Genomic DNA, 12,218 nt, shown 5'->3' with positions numbered 1-12,218 from the left:
CTGTTAAATATTTTTCAAACACGTGTTGGGAAAGTCATATTAAAAGTGTTCAAACTATTAGATTTTAGGCTCGTGAAGTGCGAAATGTTTTATTAGAGTTATATAACATTTGTGATGATGCAAAGTCTAAGAGTGAAGCTGAAAGTATAGTTAACTCAATTGAAAGTTTTGAATTTTTACTTGGTATGATTATTTGGTATGACATTTTATTTGCTATAAACATGATAAGTAAGAAGTTACGATCAAAATCTATGTGCATTGATTTTGCTATGAAACAATTAGATGATATAATATCATATTTTGAAAAGTATAGGAACGATGATTTTGCAACAAGTTTGTCTATTGCTAAAAGTCTTGCATCTGATATGAATATAGAGCCAATATTTTTAATGAAACGTCTATTTTTAGAAAAATAATAATTTGATGAGAAAGAAGATGAAATTTCACTATCACCTGAAGAATCTTTTAGAATTGATTATTTTATGATTGTTGTAGATATGACAATTTCTTCTTTGAAATGTAGATATGAAGAAATGAAAATATTTGAAAATATATTTGGTTTTTTGTTTGATTCGAAAATATTAAAATCATTGGATAATGATGAGTTGAGAAAATGTTGTGTTAATCTGACATCCATTTTTACGCATGACAATTCATTAGATGTTGAGTTAGATGATTTATTTACAGAATTAAAAATATTACAATTAACTTTACCAAATGAGATAATGTCGACAGTTAATATTCTTAATTTTGTAAAAAATATAGATTGTTATCCAAATGTTACAATTATATTGCTTATGGAATATTGTTGACTATGCATGTTACCGTAGGATCGGTTGAAAGAAGTTTTTCAAAATTAAAATTGTTGAAAACATACATGAGATTAACGATGTCCCAAGAGAGATTGAATGGATTAATAATTTTATCTATTGAAAAAGAAATTTTAGAAAATCTTGAAATTAAATTGATGCGGTAATGATGAAGGGCCCCACTCCGCTGCCACGATGAAAGTTAAGGGAGGTCAAGGGAGGTGAAAGTCAAGGCAATCAACGAGAGGACGATATCGGCCGGTAGGCGAATCATGCGCTGACCAGGGAGTAAGCTCTGACCCACCGTCTTCGACACAAGGAGCAATCAAACCGACGTTCAAATGGTGCGTAGAAGCCGAGCCGAGCGACTACCCCGCTCGACATCAGCAGACTCGATATCAGCCGAGCACACGGATAGTGGACTTCCGGCCGAGTGGCCATCCCGCTCGGCCCAGCAGCATAGCATTCGGACAGTGCACTGCCGACCGAGCGATCATCCCGCTCAGACCGACAACAGACAGCACATGGACAGTGGAATTTTGACCAAGCGGTTGTCCCGCTCGGCCCACTAACAGACACAACACATTATCTTTCGACATCCTTTTGGGAGCTAGTACCGCTGACAGGTTGTATGGTCAGACAGGCGGTATGGTCAGACAGAGGATTGTATGACGGAAGCTTCCACTGTCACTTTAGATATATGCTCGGCCCGTTAAGGTACTATGTCAGGGACACTTTATAGACACGTCTTTTTAGGGAAGCTTTGAGATGTATGCTCACCTTGGGAAGTGTGCACGTGCGTTACAGGAGTTTTGTATAAAGGGGGGTCCAAGCATCACCGGAGGTATGCGTTACATGAGATATTTACTATTGCGCTACAGTTCTCGTTGTTTCTTCTTCTTCTTGCTTCGTCGGAGACTGACTTTAGCGTTGGAGGGTCATCGCCGGGGACCCCTTCCCTGGCCCGGCACTGACGCTGCTTGTGTTGCAGGTCGGAGCAAAGTTCATAGGAAGCCAACAGGAGCGTCATGCCCCCAGCATCTATCTCATCGACTTTCGGACAGGATCAATAATATTATAGATGATTTTACATTTAGAAGAATTAGCAGACGTCATTGTAAATGATTTTTACTTTATTAAAAAAAAATTAGAGGCTTATTTTTATCGTTTTGCTCCAGGCCTCTTAAATGTTATGACTGGGGCTGACACCGAGGCCATGACGAGGGTCTGATCTTACCTCTCTACAAATGTAGAGTGTGGAGTAGGGGAGATCGCGGATCGAGTTGGTTCGGTTATTAGGGTAAAAAAACTATCCGACCCTACTAGATCAAATAATATGATATCATGACCTACATCCGGTCCTATATCCGACGGTTATTATGTATCAGATATCCGGCGGGTTGTCAGTTATTTGGATATCCGACCCTATATGCAATGAAATATAAAATATAAATATAAAACAACAAAAAAATAAAATATTTTAAAATGATAATAGACATTATTCATTACACGTTGTAGCAGCTACTAGCGAGTAGCTGCTACAACGTGTAGCAGCTTATCGGCAGTAACTACTACAACGTATAGCAACTTATATATCGATAGTAGTTGCTACAAGTAGGGGTGATCACGGATCGGGTTGGTTCGGTTATTGGGATAAAAAACTATCCGACCCTACTAGATCGGATAATGCAATATCAGAACCCTATATCCGACCCTATATTCGATGGATTTTTTTCGGTTTGATTCGGGTCGGTATAAATGGGTTAGTTGACTGCTCACCCCTAGTGTGAAGCGCACGAGATTAATGTATGAAATATGGCAAGCGTGACTTGGCCGTCTTTGTGTTCATTTTTCTGTTTCCTCTCCTTTCTCTTTTCTTTCCACTGCCACCACAATCTCTTTCCCTCTTTCCCTCCTTCCCTCTTGAGTGTCATTATATAAAGCATTAGCCTCTTCTTCCATAACTCATCTGAACTATCTACACTGCCTGTGTCATCACAAAAATATAATCCTATCTAGCTATCATGCTTCTTAATTTGTTTTCCCTTTTCTTCATCATTATATACGCGATGAAAGTCAGGCTAGCTGCAATATTATTCTCTTCTTCTTCTGACAAGCATCGATCCTTTATTAGTTCTAGCTAGTATATATCGCATTCCCCTTTCAGCTGTAGCCATCAACGAGACCCGATTGAAAATTTGCTTAGGATTCATCACTTGATAAGTCTTTTCTTTCCAATCTGTTATGTCAATTTTTTTTGGTAATCCAATGTTTAGAATTAATTAAGTTAGACTTTCAAGATACGAACCTAATTCTTTTATTATCTCTTTAAATATTTTACTATTACACCGTACCACAGCGGCAACCATCCTAGCAGCTTGTGAGTCGTATTCTCAATGTGTTAAGTCTATTACAGCACCCTCCGTTTCTGCTCAAAGTCACATCTACCCCATCAGAATCCAGTAAGATTTTCCTCTTAATTAATTCTCCCATCTCCTTGTTCCTGGTGGTATGTTTATCATTTAACAGCCAAGCAGATACTTAGCTTGTTTCCCCTCTCCGTCAAGCATCTCACACACACGGCTGACCTCACAGTCATCTATAGAAGTAAATCAGGAAACCGAGAGGGTCACTCCCTTCATTTCTGTTGTTTTTGTAACTATACTTGATTGCTTATTTACTTGTAGAACTGTTAATAATAACATTTAGAGTAATCCAAAAGAGAGAACACACCTACAATGTTACCTTGGCAGAGAGAGATTACTTGCTCTGCGATCACTAGTCAGATAATACATGCATAATTGCTTATAAGGAGAAACTAAAGAGTGATCAATGATTATAATAATTGATGGTAATTTGATGCTTAATTAGTGTACTCTTAATTTTTTTCTCTCTGTGATATTATATCATTCACAGTTATCCCATTTTGCATGTTATCGCTATTGCACTTTCAGGTTGGTCAATTGTTGGTATATCCCATCAATCTAGTTAGTTAGAATATACCAAATTAAAACTGAATGGGAAAAGGCTAAAAGTTAAAAAAATAAATAAATAATAATCCTTGTGAAAGATGTTATAGAGAAACTTGACATATAATATTTAGCTATGTAATTCCTTAACAAGAAGGTTTAGGGAAAGAATAACACAAGACAATCTCTAAGTTACATTGTCGATATGTATAATCTTCAATACACTAACAATAATAACAATCTTCTAAAACAAAGTTGGGAGGATTAATTAAATCATGACAAGCAACAAGAATTAATTAATAACTCTATTAGCTTGATTATATTAATTCAAGTGCATTTTTCTAGCCAGCTAGCTTCTTCTTCTATCTCAATACCATCCATAACCCTCAACCTCCATGCAAGAATCCACATTATTATGATACTTGTTTTCCATAGTAGGATTGGCTTCGACATTGAACCCTTCGATAAATCCGGAGAAAGGAGTTGTCATGGTTGGACTAGCTCCCATGTGTATGTTCAAACTCGGTGCAAGAGAAGGACCGAAGTTGCCCGAGAGATTGTTTAAAAGTCCATTGTCGGCTCGGTTGATGAATCGACTTGAGAAATCAGTTAAATTAGGATTGGAAAGGTGGGTTTGAGATGCCCCCAAGTGATAATGTTCATTCTGCATTAGGCCACACATGTTGATGATGGGGAAATGACCATAAGAATTGATTCTTGCTTGTAGGTTCGATGTCGAAAGCTTCTTGCCGCTCGGGTTCTTCTTGAAGACTCGACACACAACCCATTCATCCTAAGAATTATACATCATAATTGGAATTCAATTAATAGCTCTAGAGCCAATATAATTGTGTGTATATCATACATGATTTTATATAATTACCTTGATATTGTTAGTATTAAGAGCTAATGTCGAGTGGAGTCGATATTCATGCATCACCCAATTAGTCTTCTCGCCTCTCGGAGCTCTCCCTTTGTAGAAAACAAGCGTCTTCTTCATGCCCAAAAGCTCTGAAGTATTACTAGTAAAGATCTCCCTATCCTTTCCGGTTGTCTTCCAATATCCGGCAACGGTGGCTCGGTTGGTCCTTAACCCGGTCGGGTACTTGCGGTCGCGCAAGCTAAAGAAGTACCATTCTTTATCTCCCATCTTTGCTTTCCCTAAGGTATAAACACATATTGGAAGGTTTTAATTAATCAATGCAATATGGTAATTAATGATACGTGAGCATCAGTAGAAGATGAAATTAAGATGATGTGAGTTTAATTTGTACAACAAAACCAAACAAAGCACACGAGATATTGTGTATGAGCAAATTAAGATCAAGATTAAATAACAGTTTTTTGAATTATGACATACCTTTCATACATAATTAAGTTTATAATCAAAAAAGAAAAAGGTTAATCAGTATCAAAAATATTAAAGATAACATATGAAGTATATATATACCTGGGAGATCCCATGGCTCGCACTTGTTAAGGTCAACATCTGCCATGGCTCTGGCACTGAAACCTGCATCAGTAATCTTCTTGATAAGGTAGTGTGTGATCAGCTCCTCGTCGGTAGGATGAAACCGAAACCCCGGTGGCAACTTCTCTTCCTCTTTGTTCTTCCTTCCTTCCATCTCACTTCCTTAGCTCTCCTTCCTTCCTAAAGAGAGAAGCTAAGTGAGATCGATCTATGAGAATTGAAGAGGTTGGAGAGAACACAAGTGGCCAAAGGGATTTGGCTTTGCAGCTAATTCTAGATCAGTAATGAAGTCTTAGGATTTGAAGCATTTGTTGCATGGGATATGTGTGTTGGTGAAGCTCTTACCAACTAAGGGTCTTCACTCGCAAGCTGCCCAATGAATTGATTGCACCCAATGACTGCATGCATGGCTATCCACATATATAAATTAATAAACTCTATCATGACTAATTGTCTACCTCTCTCGATCGCTCTTCATTTTTACTACTTTATCCCAGCTGTGTCCTCCTCAAAAACAGGTTCATCTGTTCCGTTTTAATTATATAATCCATGCGAATTGGATGGTATAAAATTTGATTATTTATTTATTTTTTTTGGAGGGGAACAAAACGAAGAAGAAAAAATATACGTTGGGCAAATTGGGAAACAAAGATGGAGACGAAAGAAAGAACGAAGAAGGCGACAGGGTCACGTAACCCGGAGGACAACTCCTAGATTCTGACCAGATCCCGGAGGTGGCCGGTCAACAGCACGCCATGTGGTGTCGGTCGCGCTCGCTCCCCGGCCCCACCTACGACGTCACGAGACCGCGTTTTGGCGGTCAAAGGCCCCCCCGCGCGCGCGCGCTGGATCGGTGTCTCCCTCGTGTGCGAACAATCGCCTTCTGTTTTTTTTTTTTATAAAAAATTTAAAAATAAATAATAAAATAATTATATTAGATGTTCCACTTGTAAATTATATAAAGAGAAATAAATCATGAATTAATTTATAATTCATGATTGTTGACTGAGACTTTCGGGGCTATTAGAAGACATTGATAGTGGGACGAAATTCTTTCCAAGTTAGAGAAAAAAAATGCAACTTTGCAGAAAAACAAATAATATTAAATAAATCTCGTTTTAATTACATTGGCACATAACCAAATGAACCCACTGTTTTGATTTTATAAGGTAAAATGATGATGATCAATGATTGAGGCTATCAATTTTATGAATTATCTCACTTATTGAACGAGTTGTTATAGTTAATATTGGAGGATCGATCGTAAGACTTTTCTCTATCCAAAGATAAAATTTAATAACATAACCAATAAAAGAGAAAATAAAACTAAAAATCATGAATATTGATTTTCATCGGCATCATAAGCTATTATTTCAGGCCTTTGGGGGTATTTAAGAAGCTGACTCTAGGCGGATGGCAATGATAACTACACGGACATGCATATGTCAAGATGATTTTACTAATCAATTCACTGTATATTGGTTATAAACTGACCCATGTTATCTCCTCGCGACGGTACGGTAGTTGAGATATAAGATCTTACCATATAAGGTCTTGGAGTCAAAACTCGGCATGTCTAAGTATGTCTTTCCCATACCTTGGCCACTTGTACTAATGACTAGTAGACATCTGTAATTCTCTCTTCCGTGTTGGCCTAGGAACGGATTGACGGGGGTACTGGAGACGAACGAATTACCTTTTACCATATATAAACTAATTCGTGTTTCTCTTAATAGATAAGAATATGAGAATATTAGTTGTCAAGATGAGCTTGCATATTGCATATGTATTTTTCCAAGTTACCTAGGTAGTCAATGGAAAATTTCTGTGGGGTTGAACCGATCATCCCAGATTCAACGTTACTTGACCCGGTCAATCATTTTTTTTATAAATTGATCTCATAATTTATCTTCCTTCATATAATCCTGGGACAAATTTTGAGGATATTTAGGATAAGCGTAATCATCTTTTACTATAAAAGGTAACACAACAACCCCGGACATAACTGAGAGGGCAACCATAGTGTAGATTTATCGCATTAAATAATTGTCAAATCTCGACAAAAGTCAGGAAATACCTTTCCTATAGGGACCATCTATAGTTTCTTGAGTTATCTCTTTATAGAGGGTAATGAAATCCACAGTGTGGGGCATCTGAGATCATGACCTTTGACACCACATCAAAAGGCAGCGACACAACATATGCAATGTAATTGAAGTCATTAGATATGTTTTGAATTAGATTTTGACACCACTCTAGGAGTATTTTTAGTTAAATTTTGACACATGTAAGAATGAATAAGAAATTAAAATTTTACATCAACTAGCATTTATACTACAATACTAGCATACACATGAATATTGGATATTCATCGCTGTTTCAAATTCATATTTCAATTTACTTTCACGTGCAAGAGAATTGTAATGATTGAATATCATTGTTTTGGTGTTCACTGACAACAAGTGAAAGTGTGCATTATCACTAGCGAAAGGTATAAAAATATACCTAAACCCTTCATTTTCCGTATTTGTCTTTATCACTTGTTGCAAGGCAAACTTGCTTGAGGTTTTTATTATTGACTACAAATATGCAAAGTTATACATACTTAACCAAATCATAAAATATATTCTAATATTATATATTCTTAAATCATTTAGATTTCTTACTAGGAAGAAGGTTGAATAATATATAGACTTTTTGCATGGCCTACCAGATGAGAATGCCCCTTAAATAAAATTTTACAATACGTATCAATTACCTCCCATTCTGTAAAAATCTCTCTATTCACACGATGCACATTTAAACAAAAAGGAGATTCCTCTCAAACTAATTCTCTTGTAAACCTGCAAAGTAAATCAATGAATTTAAATAAGGAAAATAAATTAAGGTACCAAATAATTATCTTAACTTATCACTTAATTAAATACATTATGTATACTAATATACTTTAGGTTCTCCAATTGTTTTAACAAGTAGGTCACATCTTCATCTTATTTTTTCTTCTTCAAAATCTTAAATTGTTTCTTCACAAACTATGATCATAAACATTAATCCCGACTGGAATCTGAGTCAGACGGAGGTCGGCTCTGCTGTCACTTGTGTTGACGGAAATTTACGGAGACGTCCCACAAGGACAAGGCTGCACAGGCAAGCTCCACGGGCTGCTGACAGGGGGTGATGACGAGAGTCCATAAGCGAGAGCTCCCTGCGCACACTCAGACAAGCCCCCTTCACGTTAGGGACCAAGAACCAGGGAAAAAGTCCCCGGCGCAGGCCCTCCAACGCTAAAGTCAGGTACTTTTTCCCCAGAAGAATAGTAAAATTGAGAAAGTAAAAGACAGATGCGAAAAGTGAGAGAGCGTACCCGCGTAAGGGAGAGGACACTCCTTTTTATATGGCAATGCGTACTTCTCGTCTCTAGCAAATGTCAGGGAATGTCGGGTGTTAGACCTTGTCTGGGGTAAGTGCCACGTGACATCCTATCGTAGGTTACAAGAAGGTTCTTCTGGTAATGAGTCATGGACCATTGAAATATACCCTGACACACAATGATTATTCTCTAACAGGTGGTTGCGATTCTCTGATTTAGTTGTCATGTAGTGACCAACCGTTTTGTAGGGAGAAGTTCCGGCTGACCGATCTATCCAGACCAACATATCCTGACCTATAAGTCATGGTCTGTGAATTCTGCCCTGCATAGCCTGACTCGGAAGTCTCAGTCTGGAAATCCTGACCTGTAAATCCTGCCATGCATAGCCTGACCTGGAAGTCTCAGTCTGTAAATCCTGCCCTACATAGCCTGACTCGGAAGTCTGAGTCTGTAAATCCTGACCTGTAAATCCTGCCTTGCATAGCCTGACTCGGAAGTCTTAGTCTGGAAATCTTGGCCCGTAAATCCTGCCCTGTATAGCCTGACCCAGAAGTCTCAGCCTGTAAATCTTGACCTGTAAATCCTGCCCTGCATAGCTTGACCCGAAAGTTTCAGTCTGTAAATCCTGACTTGACTGGTTTCTTCCCCCTCTTCCTTATTCTTGATGTTACTTTCCCGGCTTTTTGACCAGAGCACCTCGACCAGTGCGCCCCATTTGCCCTCCCGACTTGGATCTCCTACTCGCACAATCCTTTTGATCCCCCGACCCGGACATCTCGACCGAGCATTCAGAGTCAACTCCTGACCTGGACCTTTTGCCTAAGTAACCTATCTTAGTTTCTGGCCTAGAACTCCAGACCTAGTGTTAGCTGGATCACGACCCCCTTGGCTCACTACCACGTCCCTTTGACTTCTGACTGCCACGTCTCATTGACTCCTGACTACCATGCCCCCTTGACTTCTGACTGCCACGTCCTCTTGACTTCTGACTGCCACGTCCCCTTGACCAGGTTCTACCTTTACGCACCGTATCAAACATAAACACATTTAATTAATGAATTAAATCAAACAACATACTTTTTTGTATGCAAATACACACTTACAACAATGACTTGTTTTCTTATTTGGTTAAGTTGGCCAATCCTAGCTGCTTCCTTCTTTGCATTTTCTTCATAATTGCCTTCCATTATTGTGATGATGTCTCTTTCTTCTTTCATATCATCCTCATCAATTTTTTCCTTTCCCCTTGTCCATAAAATCAAGTTATTTTACAAATTTTTTACCCTATACTTATGTTAAAACGTTCTCCACAGGCTCACATATTTGTATCTTGCTCTACTTCCTCTTAGATAAAAGTTGGAGCCACAATGAACTATCAATTGGAGTATCCTTATAATCATAGTGATTTTTGTCACATCCTCTCATACTCCTTGTTCCAAAAACTACTAGTTTAGAATGAGGATCGACTACATGATCGCTTGATTGAGAGTACATGCCTTTATTTTCTATTATTTTAAGTAATTATTTCACTTTATTATTCAAATGCATGTTCTCCATTGTTAGTTCCTTGATTTGGTTTGCTTGAATAATGCAGTTAAAACATTTCTTACTACTTTACCTTCTTGCTTCGATGTCATCAAATTGTGATGTCTCTATTGGACGTGGAATGTCGTCAACGAAATTAAGGTTCTCAATCGATATTTTTTTCATATTGGGTAGAGATTAGTTCAATCATAACCCATCAAATTTATAAAAACAAATGTTAAAAACTGCATATTAACCTAACATGTGACAGTCTTCAATATTTACCTCTTCAAATGAGATTCGGTTGAACAAAACTCTCACCTTAATAATATGTGAAGGATTATTGATTCACTTATTTATTCATGCTCCTTCAATATTATATGGTTTCTAGATTGAAATATGCTCCAAAAATCATATCTGCTTTATTATCACAAGTGTTACATATCCATACATGTCCGCAAAATGTTGTCAAATTTCCATTAAAAATAAACTTACCGTCAAAAGACCAACAAATCCCTTTAGGTAAGGGAGGTTGGTGTTGGAGTGTATTGTCTGAGTTGATGAAAATATGTCCCCAATATTAAGTAATTGTGGAGCGAGCTATAAATTTATGAATGACTTCAACCCAATTGAATCTAACAAGATGGTCAAAATCATCTGTTATATCTATAAGACCTAAAAGAACCTTATATTCACTAAAAAAAAAGACAAAAATAAATATATACAAAATGTATAATTTGTAAAATAATAAAATATCATTATTTAATTCAACACGATTAACATAAAATTTAAACAACTCCTTAATTCTTGATCTATCAGCTTCTTTTTTATTTGAGAAGTAAGTTAAAAAGAGGTCACTCAATATTTTAGTTGAATTGATCGGAATCGAAGCACCTCGATATGCAATACCAAGCAATAAAGAAACGTCTCTTCTAGTGAGAGCAACCGTACATTTGAAAAACTTAAATGATTTGTTATCTTCTACGACAAGATAAATATTATATAGGATAATATTATGCCCAACGTATTTAGACTCACGTTGGGTCTGATATGAGATCATATCATATCCACGTGGGGACTGATATGCGATTATATCAGACCCATGTTGGACCTAACATGCAATTATATTAGGCCCACATTGGGCTTGATATGCGATCATATCAACTCACGTTGTTGAGCCTGATATGGGATTATTTCATGCCCTCATTTGCCATGATATCCCAATACCAGGGCCATCTACTGGCCAAAATGAATAAATATTAAGATTTTCAAATTATTTTATTTTACTATACTACTAATTCGTGCTTATAATTCACAATTATAAGCTCTACCTAAGAATCTAAAGATTTGAAAATTTAAATCCTAATTTTGAAATATATTCACCAATATACCACGGATATGCTGCATATCTTGTATGTCTAAGAAAATACTAAAGGGGGGGGGGTTGTTTGATCATTGTTATGTGTCGATTATGTAAAATAACAGATTCATGATGCCTTCCTTTCATTGTGTATGCTTCAAAGAAATTATTAAAGTGATCTAACATATTGTCCCAGTGCAGTTTTTTCTAACATCAACTAAACCCTAAAATTTTAAAATATTAATAAAAAAAAATAACAAACTGGTTGAGCTTTTGTAAATCCGATAGTTTTGAAAATGATATCTTTACGAATAATTGAACAGCAAAGAATAAAACACCCGACCCATTTTCTTGCGTCATTATGAAAAAAGAATACTGACAGAAACCCTAAACCCTTCACTGCAAAGACATGGTTAGTGTGTATTTTCAATGAAAATCATTTGATGTCGCTTAAGGAACATACGAAGACACTTACGTAAGCTTTCGATGGGGGACGATCTCACAATTAAAACAGAGTGAAAGATTTTTACAATCGAAGAGTTAAGAAAAACAATGAAGTTTACATGCACTAAGAAAGAGAAGAAGAAAAATATTAACACTATCAACTTCTGAACCATCAATAAAATTTTTAAATTAAAATCATTCTAATAACGCCTTGAAAAATGGAGTGAGAAAGGATAAGTTGACGAGACAGGTAAAAGGAGAGTTTCATATA

At 36.9% G+C, this 12,218-nt stretch overlaps 1 protein-coding gene across 1 annotated transcript; it reads right to left on the bottom strand.

Moving 5' to 3' along the window:
* Window positions 1-4,128: 4,128 nt before the first annotated feature.
* On the bottom strand, window positions 4,129-5,622 carry LOC121973033 (NAC domain-containing protein 79-like). Its single transcript, XM_042524630.1, has 3 exons — window positions 5,229-5,622; window positions 4,662-4,939; window positions 4,129-4,571 (listed from the first exon to the last, which is right to left on the bottom strand). Exons 1-3 carry the CDS (start codon window positions 5,401-5,403, stop codon window positions 4,146-4,148), a joined length of 879 nt encoding a protein of 292 aa, XP_042380564.1. The 5' UTR covers window positions 5,404-5,622; the 3' UTR covers window positions 4,129-4,145.
* Between the last annotated feature and the right edge of the window lie 6,596 nt (window positions 5,623-12,218).

This window comes from Zingiber officinale, chromosome 4A (genome assembly GCF_018446385.1).
Source record: "Zingiber officinale cultivar Zhangliang chromosome 4A, Zo_v1.1, whole genome shotgun sequence".
Lineage (NCBI taxonomy): Eukaryota > Viridiplantae > Streptophyta > Magnoliopsida > Zingiberales > Zingiberaceae > Zingiber > Zingiber officinale.
This window is presented reverse-complemented; position numbering and strand designations above follow the sequence as displayed.